At 58.6% G+C, this 20,446-nt stretch overlaps 1 protein-coding gene across 1 annotated transcript; it reads left to right on the forward strand.

Moving 5' to 3' along the window:
• The first annotated feature begins 1,803 nt into the window (after positions 1–1,803).
• Positions 1,804–20,070, forward strand: LOC115848713 (uncharacterized). Its single transcript, XM_060284409.1, has 7 exons — positions 1,804–1,831; positions 9,247–9,314; positions 10,066–10,206; positions 12,364–12,794; positions 16,453–16,613; positions 16,698–16,903; positions 17,307–20,070. Exons 1-7 carry the CDS (start codon positions 1,804–1,806, stop codon positions 17,325–17,327), a joined length of 1,056 nt encoding a protein of 351 aa, XP_060140392.1. The 3' UTR covers positions 17,328–20,070.
• Positions 20,071–20,446: the final 376 nt, after the last annotated feature.

A 20,446-nucleotide genomic window follows, 5' to 3' on the forward strand; every position in this document is an offset into this window, starting at 1 on the left:
ATTTTTTGGATCACGCCTTTGATATCATATCTAAACAATCCTCACTTAAGCAAAGGGCACAAAGATTTTCTCCTATGTTGTATTCTATAAGTTTTATAATTCTAGGTTTTACATTTGGGTCTATGATCCATTTTTTTCTTTTTTTTTTTTTTTTTGCGGTACGCGGGCCTCTCACTGCTGCGGCCTCTCCCGTTGCGGAGCACAGGCTCCGGACGCGCAGGCTCAGCGGCCATGGCTCACGGGCCCAGCCGCTCCGCAGCATGTGGGATCTTCCTGGACCGGGGCACGAACCCGCGTCTCCTGCATCGGCAGGCGGACTCTCAACCACTGAGCCACCAGGGAAGCCCCTAAGTTTCTCTGTCTTTAAACGAGCAGGTTGAATGAAGTGATTTCCCAGGGCCCTTCACACTCTGGTTTTCTTTGACTTCCATACAAGGACAGTCAAAATCTGAAGCTGACGAGGTTACACGCCTTCCCCAAGAAGGATGAGGGGCTGGGCCAAGTCTGAGGGGGGTTTTCATGCCACTGACTCTGGGACAGATCGCCATTTGCACCTATTTGTGCCAAGATCCCAGGAGCTCAGGTCCCCATCACAGGACAATGCAGTGGGGGCCCCAGACATGTCCCCTCTTGGCGCAGGTGGCATTAACTGGGCATCCAGGGGTGCCCCTCGCTGTCTGTGTCCAGTGGGAGCCTCCAGGTACCCCGAGGAGGCAGTGGCTAAGCACAGAGGACAGAGAGGCAAGCAGTGGGGGCCACTGAGGCCCAAGGGGCAGGGCAGGGGCCTGGGGAAGCCTCAGGTTTGCTCTTCCCTCTGAGCTGACGTCAGCAGTGAACTAAAGCCCTGCTCTGGCCGCCACCGTACCCCCCACCTCACCTGTGCACACCCAGGGCTGTTTGCACCGACATGTGTGTCCCTGGCTAGACTGAGAATGTGGCATGCAGGGCTGGCAGGGCTAACGTCCCAGGGGGTGGCCTCCGGGCTGGGGGCCTGGGGGAGGCAGCGGACCCCGATCCCTCCACCGCGGCTCCGCCACCCCTGGGTCCTGGGGCTCGCCCTGACACCCTGGCAGCCTGGGCCCACTTGTGACAACATGCAGTCTGTAGTTAATAACAGAGGTTTTTGTCTCTTCCACAGTTTTCTTGTTTCTCTGTGGCCTCTGCCCACTGAATCGGGGCCCCGGCTGCCTCAGGGGGGAAGCAGACACAGCGAAGAACAAAGAAATCAATTGACTTTCCGGATGAATTTTTAAAACTCTCAGCAGAGGTAAGATTCTGAAAGCGCAGAGGATTTCTTCTGCAAGGGCAAGGCTTTTTGAGAAAGAAAGCGTTTCTGAGTGAGAACAGAGACTTTATTGCATAGGCCATGGACGGGGGAAACCGTGTGAGGGCTTTTCCTGCTGAAAGGGGTAATAATTGGACCGGGGGGAGGCAGAGAAGGGGGTCCTGAGACCCCTTCCAGCCCCTGCCTGGGCGAAACCACCTGGAGGCAGCTGCGGGGCAGCTGGGGGAGTGTGGGCATGCTCAGCGCGTCTTCACGGGGAAGCCCCGCCCGGCACCGCCGCGGTGGCCCCGGGGGCAGCTCCCAATCTGGGGGAGTGTGGGCATGCTCAGCGCGTCTTCACGGGGAAGCCGCGCCCGGCACCGCCGCGGTGGCCCCGGGGGCAGCTCCCAACAGCTGCTCCTGCAGAGATGCTTTATCATTGTTACTAGCATTATTTTTGGCTCACAGAGCAAATGGTCTGTGTATTCGACATCTCTTGCTACGTAACAAATCTCCCCCAAGTTTAGTGAAGTAGAACGATGCGTGTTATCTCCCATAATTTCCGGGGTGAGGCATCTGGGCGTCGCTTAGCTGGGTGGTTCCAGCTCAGGGGCTCTCACGAGGCTGCATCTGAAGGCTTGACTGAGGCCGGAGGCTCCCTGTCCAGGCGGCTCAGGGTCCGTAGTGGCCGGGGCCTCGGTTCCTCCCACTTGGCCCCTGCTCAGGCCAGGTGTCCTCACGGCACGGCAGCTGGCCTCCCAGAGCCAGTGACCCAAGATGGCAGGGAGGGGAGGTGCAACGCTTCACGGCCCTGGGAATCGGCCCATTCAGCACGGGAAGAGCCGGGCGCAAGGGCGCAGATAGCGGGAGGGGCGTGTCCTCAGAGGCTGCCAGCGCGCGAAGCGCTTTCCGGATTCCAAAGCGCTCTGCACCCACAGCAGACACGCGCACACGTTAGCTCCTAGGCCCCTCCCTGAGATAGTCCCGTTTCTCCTACGAAGGGACTGAGGTGGGGGCTTTGTGAGTCGCTCTGGTCCTTGTTGTGCCCCAAGCTGGGCCTCCAGGGTTTATGGGGCCCAGGAAGGCATCCTGGAGGAGAAGTCCAACCCAGCCCCAAGAGCAAGCCCAGAGCTAAGAAGGATGGGTCAGTTGTGGGTCAGCGAGGGGCAGAGCACCTGAGAACTCTGCCGGAGTCGTACAGAGGGCCTGGGATACCCGGCTGAGATGTCAGCCAGCAGAAACCGTGTCCCCATATGTCCCCTTCTCTGCGTCCCCAGCGCCCAGCCCAGGGCCTGGCGCCCAGGCAGTATGTGGAATTGGGGGCCATCCCAGGTTTTGAAGTGGTGGCAGGGGGGCTGCTATGTCGCCAGCTCCTGTGGGAGAGGCCTGGAGGCAGGGAGGCCCAGTGGAGACGGAGAAGCCCCCTCGCCTGGCAGGCAATGCTGGGGCTGGCCCTACCTCACTGTGGCCCCCTGTATGATTCGGGGGCCCCCTCCCTTCTTGGGCCATCCGTGAACCAGGGTAGATGCCTTCTGAGGGTATGACCAGCCTAGGGGACCCATGCCCCAGTCTGACCTTGGGGCCGAGGCACAGAGCCTGTGCTGAGTGCCCCCCAGGTCCCCAGCTGGCCCCCACATGTGCCCAACTCCTTGTTTCTGGGCCAGACTTCTCCCCCAAGGCCACCTCCTGCTGCTTCACGGGCTCTGACAGTCTCTGCTTCCCAGCCTTCCTGGGACCCCCCTGGGACCCCCCTGCAGCCACGGGGCACACACTCACTCTCTGAGCCTCAGGACCTCCCCTGGGGCCAGACCCCTGGCTGCAAGGCTGGCGCCACCACTCAGCAGTAGGGGTGCATCGCTGGGCAGTGCTGTGGCCTCCCACCCGCTCGGTGACCAGTGGGGGCCGGACAGTAATTTGGATAAGACTCTGAGGCCACAGAGCTGAGCAGGGAGCGGGGTCACCCCAGGCGAGTCCTTTTCTTCCCCTCACCACACTCCTGCCCAGACTCACAGAGGAAAGGCAAGATGCCTTAGCCCTTCATGTCTCACTTTTCCCATCTTTAAAATGGGCACCACAGTGTCTTTTGAAGGGCAAACACGTTAAATATTCATCAAGTCCACTTTATTTTACAATCTGTGCTTTTCGTGTCACATTTGAGAAATGTTTGCCAAACCCAAGGTCCCTAAGTTTTTTTCTCCCACGAAAAGGCACGCTGCAGACTAGAAGAAAATATTTGCAAAACATATATCTGATGAAGGACTTGTATTCAGAATATATAAAGACCTTTCATAACTCGGTGATAAGAAGACTCAGAGCCCAGTGTTTGAAATGGGCCGAGTATTTTTTTTTTTTTTTTTTTTTTTTTTGCGGTACGCGGGCCTCTCCCTGTTGTGGCCTCTCCTGTCGCGGAGCACAGGCTCCGGACGCGCAGGCTCAGCGGCCATGGCTCACGGGCCCAGCCACTCTGCACATGTGGGATCTTCCCGGACCGGGGCACGAACCCGTGTCCCCTGCATCGGCAGGCGGACTCCCAACCACTGCGCCGCCAGGGAAGCCCAGGGCCGAGTATTTAAACAGACATTTCAGTAAAGAAGACGCGGCACATCAGCACATTGAAAGGATGCTCAGTGTCGTCAGTCACTAGGAAAAGGCAAATGAGGACCGCAGCGCGGCGTCGCCTCACGCCTCCTGGAAAGGCTAGAATGAGCAAAGACCGACCACAGTGTCGGCAAGGGTGTGGTCAGCTGGGGCGCTCCCACTGACGGTGGGTGGGAAGCGGGGCAGCCACTTTGGGGAGTGAAACACCTGCCCTCGACCCAGACCCAGCTGCTCCGCTCCTAGGTTCTCACCCAAGAGAGACGCACGCATGTGTCCCACAAAAATGGTGCACGGATGTTCCCAGCAGCTCCCTGTAACCGGGCAGATCGAGCACCCCCTACCTGGGTTGTTGGCAGGATTCCTGTTGCTGGTGAATGCTGTTACTTGGGCCAGCACGTGGCAAGCACTGAACGATTATATCTCCCTGTGTCGTCTTCATCTCGTCCAACTCTGTCAGGGCGCAAATGTGGAAACTGAGGCCGGGAGTGGGGTGGGGTGTTGACTGGGATTGGCCAGTGGGTCAGTGGCAACGCCGGACCCAGCAGCCAGGCCTCTTACTGTGGCCAGTGGGTGCCCAGTTCCCTCTTCTTCCTTCGTCTTGGAGGGGTTGCTGAACCTCCACGGGAACAGGGGAACGGGGGTGTCTCCGAACTTCCTCTTAGCTGGATTGAAGCAGCGTTACCTGGGCAGACAGAGCAAATACCCTTCCCTGAACCGCCCAGCTAATAAGCTCCTCATTAAAACCTAATGAGGAGATCCCTTGCTGATTTGGGCTAAATTAATCCAAAAAGAGCGTCATCTGCTGCTGAGGCGGGCTCTTCTGGGCAGCCTGGACAGCAGCAGAGAAGAGAGAGGGCAGAGGGAGGCGGAGCTCTGAGCCTCCGCACTGAAAACTGGAGCCTTCAGTTCCAGGATGCGGACCAGAAGGGAACGGAGGCAGAGGCAGCCCTGGCCTCATCTCCTCCCGGAAGCCGCTTACGCCTGGAGCCGGGGGTGGGAGTGGGGGCAGAGCCGGGGAGCTGGGGCACAGCTTGGACCACTGCAGCCCAGCCCCACGCTGCTCCCCCTGTTCTGATGGTACTGTTGCTGCGCCACAAAGTGCCCCAAGCTCAGTGGCCTGAAACAACAGCGGTTTATTCCGCTCCCAAATCTGCACCGTGGGCGGGGCTGGGCGTGGACTGGACGCTGGTCTCTGCTGCCCGAGGCACTGGGTGGGGCACCGGCCCGGGTGAAGGGGCCTCATTCCAGATGGTGAGCTCCAGTGGGGGCAGTCTGTGGGCAGAAGAGGGTGTCTGTGTCCCCAGGACAGAGCCAGGTGGCAGTGGTGTCGCCGTTTGTGGCCAGCGTCAGGAGTCACAGAGCATCACTTCACGCTGCGTCCTGGGGACCACCGCAAACGCAGGGCTGGAACAGACTCCACCTCTCAGCACGGGAGTGGAGGGTTCTGGAAGGGCGTGTGGGACATGAAAGTAGTGAGGCGACCGTTTTTAGAGCTGCACCTGCACGGACCCCACACTCTGCAGGCAGAAAGGACCCTGATTCACCCAGCCCAGAGCCCCCCAAGAACGCCAGCCCTGCCGGACGCTCTGCCCCGTGGCCCCTGAGGGCAAAAGCCAAACCCTGCGTTAGCTCTCCAGACCTGCAAAGGCCGCGAGCTTGTTAACTAGGAGGGCCTGAGGATGGAGGGGGAGGGGTGGCAGCCGAGGGGGCGCAGCCTGCTGGGGGAGGGCTCTGTTCAGCTGCATCAGAGGCTGCAGGACTTTCCTGATGAATGGAAAGCCTTTCTCTTTCATTTTTATTTATTTATTTTGGGGCTGCGTTGGGTCTTCGTTGCGGTGCGCGGGCTTCTCATTGCGGTGGCTTCTCTTGTTGCAGAGCATGGGCCGTAGGTGCATGGGCTTCAGTAGTTGTGGCTTGCGGGCTCAGTACTTTTGGCACACGGCCTTGGTAGTTGTGGCTCGCGGGCTCTAGAGCGCAGGCTCAGTAGTTGTGGCGCACGGGCTTAGTTGCTCTGCGGCATGTGGGATCTTCCTGGACCAGGGCTCAAACCTGTGTCCCCTGCATTGGCAGGCGGATTCCTAACCACTGCGCCGCCAGGGAAGCCCGAAAACCTTTCTCTTTAATGATTCATTTTCTCCTTCCATTAACAGACCCCCCTCCGCGCCCCACCCCCATTCACCTGGTCCCTGAGCTATAGGAGGTCTGAGCTGGGCAATACCAGGAAACAGAATTACACGCAGTCCCCAAGCAATTGTGCTCCAAGTTCAGAGTCGCCAGAGTCACCACGGTGTCCCCATATCTGCCCTGGGACTTCTCCAAAACCTCAGGGGTCCTCCGGGACCCTGCCTGTCCCCGTGAGATTTTGCTGAGGCTCGGAGCGGGAAGCGGGCTCTCCCACCGCACACACCTGGCAGCCGTGCAGCTGGGCCTCGGCCACACCCCTCTCACCTGTGGTCAGCAGTTTGCCTTGTCTTGCCAGCCACAGACAGGCAGGACCTGGCCTGGGCCTTAAGCCACCAGCAGGGGCCTCTGGGGGTGTGCGCAGCTTGGCAAAGAGTGCGCTGTGCAGGGGTGAAGACCGGCTGCAGTCCCGGGCACCCAGGGAGAGCAGGGCGGGCCGGGCCTGGGGCAGCAGATGGCCAAGACCCCACGTTAGCTTCCACCCGGAGGTCGTCCCCAGGACAGGAGCCCTGCTGCGGGGCCACCTCCCGTGGCCCTGGGCGCATGGCTGCTCCTACCTCCTCCCACTTTCCTACCCACAGGAAGGGCCCGCCACCGACCCTGCTCCCCACAAGCTCCAGGTGAGCCCCAAGTGACACATGTCGGTGGCGACCCGAGGCTTCTTCCAGCGGAGAAAAGACAGGCCCCAGTGTCCCTTGCTGAGCCTCTGAGCGTCAGACCGGCTCGGCCCCATCGAAGTCTCCAGGTTAACAAGTTCAGTCCTGGTGATTATTAACTAGATTCACAAAGCTGATGAAAAAACTCGGGATATAAATAAATATTCCTGGAGATATTCCACCCCCTGCAGGCATGAACTTTGAATAATTGGAGAGAATTATGCTGAGGACTAATCAGAACTTTTTTTCTCTCACTAATTACCTCTGGGCTTCATCAGTGTCAGAGTCTAATCAACTCCAGACGTCCTAATCGGCCCTCGGGCAATGTTAGGCATGGGGGGGCTTCGGTGTCACGTGGAGGGGGGCGGGGGTCCTGGCTGCAGATCCACCCTGGTCTGTGGTGGGGACGGGGGCGGGGGAGCTGCCTCCCGGGCCGCCACCTCTGCTCAGGACGAGGAGGCCCATCGTGCACTGCGGGCCAGCTTCCCTCCTCTGCATCCTTCCGGTGGTCGTTGCCTTGTCTGCCCTGGCGTTCCTGGGTTAGGTGGATGGGGCCCAGGGTGGGGGCTGGCACTGGGGCGGCCCCCAGCCATGGGGAGAGGCGTGTGAGGGCCGTGCCGGGGCCCAGGGCCAGTTCAGGATTCCAGGCATCTCTGGCAGGGAAGGAAGCTTTGCTCCCCTCCCCCCAAGAAAGTCATTTGCATCTGTTGAAAAATTCCTCCAGCGCTTGAGCGGAGAGGCCCAGGCCGCCGGTGGCTGATGGCTCGATCGCAGCGGTTTTCTCCAGCGTCCTGGACGCAGGGGTTCAGGAGCTGTGACAGCTGGGCCGGCGCAGCCTCTCAGCCCCTCTGCGCAGGGCGCCCGCCTCCTTGGCCTCGCTTGCTGGCTGGGCCTCATTCCCAGGGCCTGGTTCTGTCTCCTTCCTCCTTCGCCTCCCTGCTTCCCGAACCCAGGAAGGCCTTTAACCAATTTCAGAGGGAGAACTTAGTCGTGTGGAAATCCACCTCAACTTCCTCGAGAAACCAAAACCCCACCCGGAACCCTTCAGGCAGTCACGCCCCCATCCTTGCAAAGCGCCCAGGAGATGCTGCTGGTTGCGGTCATGGTCAGCGCCCTTCCAGGCCCCCTTTGCAGCCTCCGAGCATGGGCCCTCCCTGCAGACCCCACGGAGACTTCTGCTGCCAGCAGGGGATGGGCGCAGCCCCGCGGGGTTGGGCCCTAGGAGACAACTGCCTTGTGAATCCCCAAGCCCTGAAAGGATCCTGGACTTGGGGTCCCGAGACCTGGCTGGGGGACTTGGGTGCCCTGCACCCTCCCATCAGGGGGCCCACATAGACCCAGGATGGCTGAAGGGGGGTGTCTGGGACACTCTTCTCTCCTTGGGGTCCCCGACAGCTCCCCGCAGCAGGCAGGTCCTGGCCGTGGTGGTCGGGCGGGCAGTTCCGTCCTGTCCTCACAGCCCCTGAGGGGCCGGTTCTGACCCTCCCCCGCCGCGTTTCCTGGAGCCCAAGGCTGTGACTGCCGCACAGCTCCCCGCCCTGCATCCCTTGGTCGGCACGGACCCCAAACCCTTTCTCCTGCAGCAGAGGGAGAGGACTGTGGGTGGGAAGTGGGGTTCCCAGAGCATCAGAGCCTAGGCTGCTTCCCTCCCAAGCGGAGAGGGGGCGTGGCCTCTGCCCCCAGCTCTGCTCAAAGTGGCTCAGAGGCTGCGGAAGGGGCTTTGCTCATATTCGTCCCAAACTTTCCAGAAAGGGGGTTGAGATCGCCTTTAATTACAGAGCAGAGGGGTGCGGGGAGGATGTACCAAGGAGCACCCTGCCCAGGGAGGCAGGGGGCCCAGGGGTGGGAGGACAGCGGCGCCCGCAGGGACCCTGGGAGGGCAGGGGTCCCGGGAGGTGGAGTCTGGGGAGGGGTCCTGGCGTCTCTGCCTCTGGCTCTCTCCTTGCTTCTCCAGGCCTAGCCTCCACCTTCCCGTCTTCCTGTCTCTCCCCACCTGCCGTGCAGGGGTCTCAGGTGTGCCGCTGAGCCGGGTGGCCCAGGGTGGGGCTGGCTGGACCGCCCCCGTCGCCTGCCCGTCCTGGTGCTGGCTGACCAGCTGCCCCCGCAGCCCCTGGCAGGGAGGGAGGTGATGTTCCGACTGCTTCCCGTCTCCCAAGGCCCAGAGGGCTTCGACAGGCCCGGACGCCCCCGAGCCCGGGCCACGTCGCCCCTTCCTGCCACCCTGCCACCTTAGCCAGAGCTTGCAAGTCGAGTTTTTCTGATTCCACGCAAAGACAGGGTAGATGGCCACCGACCTGAGAGATTCCGGGTCCTCTTTTTTTGTCTTTAGACACGTCAGGGGTTAGCATCCTCTGCTTCACAGGAGGGAACCCCAGGTAGAGCCCCCTGAATGACATGGCACCAGAAGCTCCAGGGCCAGCCGTGGATGTAGAGGGGACCCTTGCCCTGTGCCCGGCACTGCGCGCTGGCCACCTTCCACATCCTGACGGGACTTGTGCGCCGGGGGACTTTCCTGGGGGGAGTGGCTGACTCGGGATTCACACCCAGACTGGATCCCCAGCCCGTACCCCTGTGGGGATGGGGGGCTGCTGCGGCCGCCGGCTTGGCAGGAGCTGGTAGGAGGTAGCGAGGTCTCCCGACTCCTCCCTGAGGGAGGCCTGGATCTGGGGGTCCAGCTGCTGCTCCGTCCCCGCCTCCCCTGTCCCCAGGGAGGCCCATGTTCCTGCCTCTCCCTGACCCTGGATTGCTGTGTGACTCTGAGCCCCGGCCTCCCCTCTCTGGGCCTGTTTCCCTTCTCTCATCCAGATTGGATTCCACGAGCCCCAGGCCCTTCAAGCCCAGACACCGTGTAACTTAGGCTGCCCAGGGCCACCAGAGGCTGTCCCCACTCTCCCGGGGACCTGGGCTCCTGCTGGGCCCGCGGCTGGCCTGGCCCCCTTGTCCGCAGCAGGAACATCCGTCATGCCTCCGTGATAGATTATCTGTCCCTCTTCCTCCCGCCCTCGTGCTGTTTCGGCTGCAGAATAATGTTTATCACTTCACACTACATGACACCCTCCCTTCCTCCTTCCTTCCGTCCTTCCCTCCCGCCACCGCCAGCAGATATCAGAAGATTTTCTTGGGCTATTTTCATGATTTTAATTTTCCATTCCCCATCTCCCCTCTTCCCCCTTATTACATTTTGGGCTCTTTTTGGGCTTCTGGAATGAGCCTACATTTTCCCAGTGATACTTTTTAATAAAAACCATCATTTATGATTATTTTAGTCCCCCACAAACTGTCAGCCTCCTCATTTGATTTCCTATCAACGTGGTGTCCTGCCTGCTTTGTCACCATGCAGATGGACGTGTGTGCTCACTCTTTCAGCCTCGGGATTTGCTCCAGAGACTCAGGCCTCCCTTGGCCTTGGGACCCTCCTATCCACCTGCCCTGTCCTGTCTCAGCCCAGCCCTGCCGCCCTCCGCTCTCAACGGCCCTTGGTCTCCTGAGTCTTCTGTTTTCCTCCAGGTGAGTATCACTCGCACACCTTTCTCAGCTCCGTGTATTAGAAGGGATTGAGGTCACAGAGAGGCGGGGCGGAGTCTTCCCCGCTCCTAATGGCTCAGGATCGCCAAAGATGGTGGTTTTCCACAAAGATCCGTGTCTAACCTGCAGGCATAACCCAGTGAGACAGGGGCTGACCCATCGTGCCCTCCAGCATGACCTGGGACGGGGCCCTTCCTCTGAGACTCGGTTCTCCCTTTAAAATACAGACACACGTGGAGCTGTGGGTCAGTCATTCATTGGATATATACAAATCGAGGGCCTACTAAGTGCGGGAAGAATCACACACCTGTCCTGGGGTAGGAACCAGCTCAGGTGTCACCCTCCTGCATACCAGAGCCCCCACCCACACTTGTACACTCACAGAATGGAGCCCTGGACTGCCTCATGGTTTTGCTGTGTGACCTCGGGCGAGTTACTGACCCTCTCTGAGCCGTCCTCGCTTTCCTTCTCTGGGCTCCCTCCACCACTGACATTAGTCTTGTCCTCATCAGCCCCCAGGCGATCCTGTTTCCAGCAGCTGCAGCCTCTTCCCAGCTCCTTCTGGCTGCTTGCCAATTACCCGGAGGAGCCAGACCCATCTTGAGGCACCCAGCTCCCGGCCACTCTGCCCCCCCCGCCCCCCCCGCCCCCCCCCCCCCCCCCCCCCCCCCCGTCCCCGCCTGCCACGCCCAGGCGTCCGTGACTAGCTGCTGGGCCCGGGAGCCCACGCCCATGGCAGGGAGAGGCCGTGTGGCCCTCTCACCCTGGCCAGGCCCTCGCTGGCCCCTGCTCCTTGTCAACCTTTGGAGAGGGGTCCCTGTTGGGCCTGCTGGTGGATGGGCCGCAAGGCCCAGGGCCACTGCCCAGGTTCTGGCCCCAGGTTGGCCAGACAAGTGAGTAATGGATTCTCCCTCCCAGTCCAGCTTGTCCCTTATCAGTGGTAAGAGTTGCTATGAATATTCATGGGACTCATGAATACTCACGCGGGTAATGACGCGCTCCTCTCCACCCCCTTGCCCTTGAGCACCTCCATAGCTCTCCAGGCTCCCTGCACCCTCTTCTCTCCTTGACCCCTGCCTGAGGGGGCTGTACCTGCATTGCAGTGAGGCTGGCAGGAGACCCCGGGTGGGAAAGACCCCTGGCCTGGTGCCCAGGGGGTCTGGGTTCCTGTCTCCACTCTGACCCCATTCTGCATGGGAGGGCTGCCTTCCCCTGGGCCTCAGTTTCCCTTCTGACCTCCATGGGCACCGAGGGTCCGGCCAGGCTGACTGCCCCTGGAACAAACACATCCTCTGATTCCACTTTCTGGGCGGGTGCTCCATTGTGTGGGGACAAAGCTGGGGGCTTGGGTTCTCTGGGGGTGAGCCAGGCAGACTTTGGGTTACCCAGGTGGGTAACCAGAGACGCCTGGGGTCCGATGTCACGGGCCTGCGGCCAGGGCCTGCTCAGCTAGCTGTCCCTTGGGACTGGGGAGACACAGGTGGGTGGGTGCACTCACCAGGAGGGGTGGGGTCAGCTGACAGGACAGCAAACGCGAAGAGCTGCTGAGCAGGCAGAGATCCTCTGCTGTGGTCCGTGTTCAATACCCGTGTCCGCAGGGGAGACCGGAGTGTTTACCTCTAAGATGAGGTCCATCTTGAGAGAGTCACCCTCACAATGCAGTAGAGACACTGGAGGGAAATAGGGGACGAGGGGCAGAGATACGGCAGGAGAGTTCAGATCTGGAGGCTGCGGAGGGGGTGGGGAAAGGGGCGGGAAGACCTTCGAGGTCAGGGTCAGGGTGAGCTGGGGCTTCCCTCTGCCTGGAGGGAGTCAGGCTCCACTGCTCTCGCTGCGTGGCCTTGGGCAGGCCGCCTGGCTCTGCATCTCAGTGTCCCTCTCTGTGCATGCCTCTTCCCGGTGTTTTCAAGGCCAGCTACCCTTCCCTGCGTGGGAGGGCCCCACCCTGGGGCATTTGGCCACTTGTCCGGAGAGGAGCCAGCCTGGGGAGCCGTGACACACCGCAGAGCCCAAAGCTTTGGGATTCCAAGAGGGCAAACCCTGCCTCTGCGTCTGCCCAGGCTCCCTGCCACCCCAGACCTCTGGGGGTGCTTCCTCTCCCGGCACCTCCGCCCATGCTGAACCCCGGTTTCCCTGCAGCTCCCTCTTTGCTTGTCTGACTCTCCCTGGGCTGCAAGCCGTGGGCATCCAGGGCGCCCAGCCCCGTCTCCTGCTGATGGACTCCCCCAGGGCAAGGAGCAGCTCCTGGCCCGCAGGCCTTTTCCAGGGCTGAGGGTCTCTGGCAGGAGCACAGCGGTGGCCAGCTTGTCGAGGAGAGTAAGCCCTGACCAGCACCTTCCAAGAGTTCTAAGACACGAGGCCCCTTCTGTCCACTGGTCACCAACTAGACTCCACGGACAGCGGCCTCCTTTGCACGTGAGCAAACTAAAGGCTCTGGGGGTCCTGATCCCTGATCCCCGTGCTTCCAACACACACTCTGACCCCCGTCCTGGGGCCCTGCCCTGCTCCCCGCAGCCTGGAGTGGAGGCTCGGAGTGGTCCGGCGCTCGCCCAAGGTCGTGCAGGGAGCAGGTGAGGCCAGGCCCCCACCCACGCGCAGTCTGCACCCCGTCCCACCTTCCCGGGTGGAGGACAGACGGCGGGCCCCTGCCCATGGGTCTCACTCAGGCTGACCCCGCATGAGTTCCTTCACCGAGACCCAGCCTTCTCCATGCTGTTTGCCTAAATTTATTCAACTCAGTCTTCCCACAGGAGCCCCACGGCCACTGTCAACATCTGTGGGGACACAGCCGAGGAATGCCTAATGAAGGCTCGGCGTGGCCCCGCCATGGAGCACAGGCTGGGACAGATGGTCCATCATTACTCATTTTTATTAATTACTAGCTCCGCATGCCGCGACTGGCCAGCCAGCTCCAGGCTCCTCGGAGGTGCCACGGGCCCAGCTCTTCTGGAAGGAAGAGACGGCCCTTCATTTAGATCAGCGTGCCTCCCGGCCTCCTTTGAGCCACAGACATTTCTGGCTCACGCGGTCCCTGGGGTGCTGGGCCGGGCGTGGAGCAGCGGGCTTGCAGCTGCCACCTGCCTGAGGGGACTGGGAGAGGGGCCTGCACAGGACAGGAACGGGGCTGCTGGGGACCCCGGCCCGGGGCTCGGGTGGGCACAGGACCCCCAGGAGCCAGCTCCAGGCTGCGGCCGCCTCCTGAGCCCTCTCCCTGCTGGCCTCTAGCCTGCGGGGCATAACCTGCCTCAGAAGGAGCCTGTCTTCCATCTCTGCCCTGCTGGCCTCGTGAGGGCCTTGGGGCCCGCAGACCCCTGGTGCCGGGGAAGCTTGTGCTCTGGGTGTTGGTCCGGTTGGAGCTCCACAGCCATCTGCAGATGCTCTAGACCCTGGCTTGATCCCCCCCGGGGGCTCCCTGGGCCTCTGGGGCCCCATAGCCTTGGGTCCCAGCCCAGCATTGCCTCTGACTTGCAGGGATGCAGGGTAAATCCCCCCATCCCGGGACTTAGCCCCAACTGCAAGACGGGCGCACGTCCTCCTTGCATGCCGAGTGGTGGGCGGCCCCAGAACCTGCGCTTCTACGATGCTGCAGAACTAGGACCAGGTCTGCTTTGGGCAAGTCCCTTGCCACCCGCAGCCTCCGCGAGGGGTGATCGTGTCCTGCCGGACCCCCGACGAGAAGGGGGAGAAAGTGCATGGGGGACGGTGACCCGCCACGTCAGACAGTCCTGGGAGGGGTTCACTGATGCTGGGGGACGACGGGGGGCCCCAGGCTGTGTCGGGCGACCTGGGAGCCCGCGTCTCCCTGCGGCCAGGACACCGACTTCCCTCCAGCTTCAGTGTGGCCTGTTAGCCCGGGACATGATGGGACATGAAGGACAAGATTTCTAGTCAATAAAAAGGCGCCGTGGAGGCTTTTTATATCTTGCTTCTGTCGCACTGGGTAGGCGTTTTATCTGCTGCCCACTTGACAGTACATCACACAGCTGGGTCCCTGCCCTGCTGGTGTCCATCACAGCCTGTCCCGGGCTGCTGCCCATTAGCCCGCGAAGCCCAGACTCCCGAGAGGTCAGCTCCAGGGGGCACTGGTGGCTGCACAGCCAGGAGAGCTGGGGACACCTTTGCAGAGATGCAGGGGAGGCGAGGAGGTGTGGGTGGAGGTCACGTGGGAGGGGGCAGGCAGGGCTGGGCCGAGGACCGAGCTGAGGCCAGGAGCCCTCAGAGGTGGGCCCACCACAGGCTGCCCTGAGATGGCCCGAGGAGCCGCCCTGTCTGGGGCAGGACGGGGTGCTCAGCTCTTCTCAAGACAGAGCCAGGTGGGACATGTAGGTGCATAAACCAGCAGCTACCAGGGCTGAGTAGTGAGCTCCCTGACACTGGAGGAAATCAAGCACATCCTGATGCCCCACTGGGCCAGGAGGCTTGAGTGGGAGAAGAAAGGACAGTAACACAAGGGCCGTGTGTATTTTTCTCAAAAGTAATTGAGCGGGGGGGGCACGTTGTCCTGCAAGGAGGTGGTGGAGGGCCACCTCCCACACTAGTTGGTGCTTTAATGGAGGCCCAGGGGCTGGGCAGCCTGGAGGGATCTGAGGCCTGCAGCTGTAGATCCCAGGCTGCCCTGCAGAGGCGTCGACATGGACCCAGGAAGGGGTGGATCAGGGTGGCTGTGAGGAAGGCCACCCCCTGGACTCTCGTCCACATGCCTCTGACCCACGGATCAGGCCAGAGGGAGGGCGCTCGGCCAGGAAGGATGGAGGCGCTGGCCTCATTCCTGGAGGAGACTCAATCAATTGTTCCCTGCAGCAGGGCACCTCCTGGCCCAAATCTCCTACTTTGCCTGGTTTTCCATCCTGACGGGGGCTCAGGGTAAGTGGCCTGTCTGTGGGGGCAGAGGGCCCTCCGGGAAAGGAGAGCAGCTGACACCGAAGCAGGAGATGGGACGGTCGGTTGGCATGGAGACTGCCAGGGGGAGGGGCGGAGTTGGCCTCTGTTCCCTGGACCCACTTGCCTGTCCCTCCCCTGGGATGCCCCCCCCCCCAGCCAGGTCAGTTCAAGTCCTGTGAGGGGCACTGGGGCTCGGGGGCACTGACACAAGCCCTTTCCTGCAAGGTGATCCCCGACCAGGAACCACGACCCCAGCCCAGGTGATGGGCGTGCACGGGCACCTGAACCGGCCCAGGACACCCAAGCTGGGCCTGAAGGGCAGAGGCCTGGGGCAGGCTGACCAGTGTGCTGGACAGCATGCCACGCAGGGGCACAGGCGTAAGCACAGGCCTGGAGGTGAGGAGGCCACACCCTCAGAAGGGGACGAGCGCGCGCTAGGATGGTGCCCACTGAACCCAGACCCGCCCTCCTGCCCCCGGGCTCCTGCGCCCCGGGGCTGGGCTGCAGCGGGTCTCCCAGGGAGAAGGGTGGGCATTGGGGTCCCCACCGAGCAGGGCAGCAGGGCTACACGCTGACGGCCCACCTGTGAGGAAGGGCACACCTGTGGCTCGGTCCCGAAGCACCTACTGTGAGTACTTTGCCCAAAGGTGGCACTGCTCTGACTGGTCCTGACCCCAGGGGCTCACGTGAGAAGTGGGGGAAGGGCCGGTGCTGCTGCCGCTTTCACTGTCGGCCGGGGCCCACATGTGTTCAAGGCCACGCCCACCTGTGGCCTCCGACGGCCCCTCCATCTTGGAGTCCCTGGAGGGACCTGGCGGCCCCCCGGGGAGCTGTGGTCCCCGGCCTCTCACGCTGTAGGAGACCAGCTCCAGCCCTCAAAGCACGAGGGGCTGCAAGCCCCTTTGGGACAGCTGTCCTAGCCCCACCTCTGCAGCCCCGGGAAAGGCGGCCCGCTAGTTCCCAGAACTTGGAGACGCAATGGACCCGACCCAGGTGTGAGGCCCCCTCTGTCTGTCCGTCCATCTGTCCTTCCGGCCCGCATCCGGTCTGCAAACATTGGCTGCTCCTTGATGGTGGCCCTGGGCCGCGCCTGTCAGGGACACAGACCTGACGTCTCAGGGTCCCTGAGGGCAGGGTGCCTCGGCGCGGCCCGAGCTCCGACAGCCCCGGCTGTCGTAATCCACATTCCTAATCGTCAAGAGGGACAATTCTGGAAAAAAAAAAAGAGAACGAAAAGCACCATCATTCGGCCAGGTCTTACTTCTACGCACACGTACATTTGTTCTTCGCAAAATTGGAATTGAATTTTCTATGCAGTCATACTCTGTTGATTTCTCCACCCAACAGCCCATCGTGTGGTTTATCCCAGACGCGCGATGCCCACAAAGACGTGCATTTCTGCAGCCTCTGGCTTCCAAGGAGGAGACATGGCCCCCATTTCCTCCGGTCGGTGTGCAGCTGGCCCCGAGGAGCAGGTGGGGACACAGGTGCGAACAGAGGTCACGCAGGTGAGCAGGAGAGAGGCCAGAGCTGAGGCCACGGGGGAGCAGCGTGGCGTCTGAAGGCTGGGCAGATGTCTCTGCCTCCCTCAGACCAAGACACGCCATGGGAGTGGCGCTGCGAGGCCTCCAGGCGCCCAGCCCCACGATGGGGAAGAGCGGCCGTGATGTGCGAACGACTCAGAGCCGCTCAGCGAAACGGCAGCCAACGGACACACACCTTTGGACAGGGTGGAAGGAGCCAGACCCAGGGAGGGCATATACTCTATGACCCCAAGTTTATGAAATTCCGGAAGAGAGTAAGCCAACGTACGGTGGAAAAAGTCGGAGCCAGGGTGGCGCGGGGGGCTGGGGCACGTGGGCATTTTTGGAGCGAACGTTCTGTCTGTCAATGGGGGTTTGGGCTGCAGAGCACACATTAGAGCATTCTAGATGGTCCCCCTGATGTTTCTACATTTCATTATCAGTTTTACTGCAAAGAATGAAAAACTCCATAACGAACATTGAAGCCTAGTTTGTGCTGTGCGCGCTGCCTGTTTAGGGGTGTCGTGTATGGACATCTGCAGCCAACTGGGAAAGTGGTTGATTCCTGGGGGCTGGAGAGAAGGGTGATAAAGCAAGTGGAGCCAGACGTCTGCTGTGGGCGTTTGGGTGTCACTATAAAATTATATCAACTCTTCTGTATGTTTGAAAATTTGCAAGATTACATGTGAAAGCCAATGAAAGAGCCCAGGTGCTGTAGCCAAGCGGCTGGACCGTGGTAGCTGTTCACTGACCGTGTGTGTGAGACCTTGGACTAGTTTCTTGGACTCCTGGTGCCTCAGTGTCGCCACGGCATGAAAGAATTAACGAGCATCAAGTACTTACACACAGTAAGTACTGGCGTACAGCAGGTGCTTGAAAAGTGCGCCCTTTGTTGGTAGCAATTCCATTGTTGGTAATCTTGAGTTATCACGGCTCCTACATGTGCTGGAGGCAGCCCGGGAGGCTGATGGATAAGCCAAGGGCTTGCACTGAGTTCAAGAGTAAAGGGCCCCAAAGAGTCAAAACGATCTTGCAGATGAAGAACGAAGCAGAGGGTTCCCACGTCCCACGGTCAGGTTCTACAGGGAACGGGACAGAGGGGTCTGGCAGAAGGGTAGAGACATATACACCTATGGGGTGGAGCTGAGGGTGCAGGAATAAACCCTTGTATTTACGGTCACTTTATTTTTGACAAGGGGGCCAAGATGATTCAACGGAGAAGGAACAGTCTTTTCAGCAAATGGTGCTGGGACCAACAACACGTGCAAAGAATGAAACTGGACCCCCTTTTCACAGCATCTGAAAAATAACTTAATGGATCAAAGACCTAAATATAAGGGCTGAAACTATAAAACTCTTAGAAGAAAACATAGGAGTAAATCTTCACCTTAGGCAGGGGCTTCTTAGATACGACATCAAAAGCACAAGCGACGAAAAGAAAAAAAAAAATTGGACCTCATCAAAATTAAAAACTTTTGTGCTGCAAACAATTCCAACAAGAAAGTGAAAAAACAACCTATAGGAAGGGAGAAAATATTAGCAAATTATAAATCTAATTAGGAACTTGTGTCTAGAATATATAAAGAACTCTTACAACTCAATAATAAAAAGGTAAATAGCCTAGTGGCCGTGGACAAGGCCCCTAATAGACATTTCTCCAAAGAAGATTTACAAAGGCCGAGAAGCTCATGAAAAGATGCTCAGCATTATTAGCCGTTGGGAAATGCAAATCAAAACCACAGTGAGATACCCTTTCGCACCCACCGGGATGGCCAGAATCAAATAGACATAAAAACAAGTGGTGGTGAGGGTGTGGAGAAGTCGAAACACACACACTGCTGGTGGAAATATGAAATGTTGCATCCACTTTGGAAACAGTTTGGGAATTCTTCAAAATGTTAAACACAGAGTTACCATATGACCAGCAATTCCACTCCTTGGTATATACCCAAGAGAAATGAAAACACGTGTTAATGTAAAAACTACGTAAACGTTCATAGCAGCATATTCGTTAATATCCCCAAAGCGGAAACAACCCAAATGTCCATCAGCTAATGAATGGATAATAAAATGTGGTCCATCCATGCAATGGAATATTATTAGCCAATCAAAAGGAATGAAATTGTGACATATGCTACAACATATAGGAATCTCAGCTTTGAAGTTCCTGCAGAAGTCTTCTGGGCAGGCGTTGGGCCAGCCCTGTGGCATGGCAGTGGAAATGGGAAGAGAATGATTGATTCAAGATGCTACAGAGGCATGTGTCAAAGGGTGCAGGCATGGATCCTCCCTTTCCCTTCCTCTCCACATCGTGCCATCTCTGTAGAAGTTGGAGAAGAGGGATCTAGGATTCTAAACCGTGTAGGCCAAGTGTTTGTCAGAAGGAGAAGCAGTGGAGTAGGAAGAAGGGAATCGAAATTTTCATCGTCGACTTGCTGCCAGCTAACGTTTGACTTGGGCAAGAAACCTCACTTCGTGGGCCTCGTCTTCCTTGCGTGTAAAATGCTGCCCCTTCAGATGCTCTCTCAGACTCATTCAGCTCGTCTTCCACTCTTTTATTCCAAATGCCTACATCACAGGTTAACATGATTTGAGATAAACTCCATACCTGAAAAAACTGAAAAACCGAAAACAAGACCCCCCTGCATTTTACCACTAAGACAATACCACTAAGTGAACTTAGCCGGTCCCAAAAGACCACAGAGCATACGATTCCATTGATCTGAAGTGTCCAGAAAAATCAAATCTACAGAGACAGAAAGTAGGTCGGTGGCTGCCTAGGGCTGGAGGTGGTGGTGGAGAATGCGGGTGACTGCTAACGGGTACTGGGCTTTCCTTTTGGGGTAAAAAATGCTCTCAGATTAGATGGTTGCACAACTCTGTGAATACACTAACATCCATTGACTGGCACGCTTGAAATGGGTGCAGTGTATGGCATGTAAATTATCCCTCAATAAATCTGGTGAAACAAGAGAGCCTTGGGTTCAGGTTCGGACTCGGCTCTCTGGGGCAAGTCTCTGTCATTCCAGGAACGAAGTTCAGTCTGATACGTAAAATGGGGCTGGGACGATTTGCCTCCCTGGGTTATTGCGGGGACCAGATGAGATGACAGATATGAAACAATTTTTCATTTTAACTTCTGTATTTAAATGTATTACAAAAGGAAATGTATGCACATTGTACAAAATTCAAATGGCAGACGTGGGTACTCAGTGAGAAGTCTCATTTTCTGGGGCGATGGAAGTTTCAATATCTTGATTGGGGTGGTGATGACACAGATGTATACGTTTGTCAAAACTCGTGGAACTGTACTCTTAAGGAGGTTGAATTTCATTGTCAGTAAATAATACACACAAGCAAGTAAAATGTTATTTTGTTACACCCTTTTTGTACTCGTAAAAAAAAAAAAGTACTACATACATTGTTCCTCTCCTTGTTTGTTCCCCTCAAGACCGTTCTGGGAGATGGACTCAAATCAGTCTGCGCTTACCCAGCTGCACGCGCCTCCACGTGGATGTGTCCCAGCGCTCCACCGCCAGCCGATATTTAGGATGTTTCCAATCTGCTGCTATTACAAAGAGTGCTTCAGTGAATAACCTTGAATGCAGTAATATATCATTCTTCAGGTTTGTGAGCAGTCTCTGGAGGACAAATTCCTAGAAGTACATGCTGCGCCAAAGGATATATGTATTTGTAATTTGGACATTGTTTCAGATGTTCCAAGAGTGCCTGCTTCCCTATACCATTGCAACATGGTGTGTCATTAAACTTTACTCTTTGCCCATTGGATCAATGAAAAATCATCTTTGAGAGTAATT

Source organism: Globicephala melas, chromosome 15 (genome assembly GCF_963455315.2).
Source record: "Globicephala melas chromosome 15, mGloMel1.2, whole genome shotgun sequence".
Taxonomy (NCBI): Eukaryota; Metazoa; Chordata; class Mammalia; order Artiodactyla; family Delphinidae; genus Globicephala; species Globicephala melas.

Coding starts and splice junctions, on each gene's coding strand:
- LOC115848713 (XM_060284409.1), top strand. CDS start 1,804: ATGCGTGTTATCTCCCATAATTTCCGGG. Junction 1,832..9,246: donor TATCTCCCATAATTTCCGGG/GTGAGGCATCTG, acceptor ATTCACACCCAG/ACTGGATCCCCAGCCCGTAC. Junction 9,315..10,065: donor CGCCGGCTTGGCAGGAGCTG/GTAGGAGGTAGC, acceptor TCACTCTTTCAG/CCTCGGGATTTGCTCCAGAG.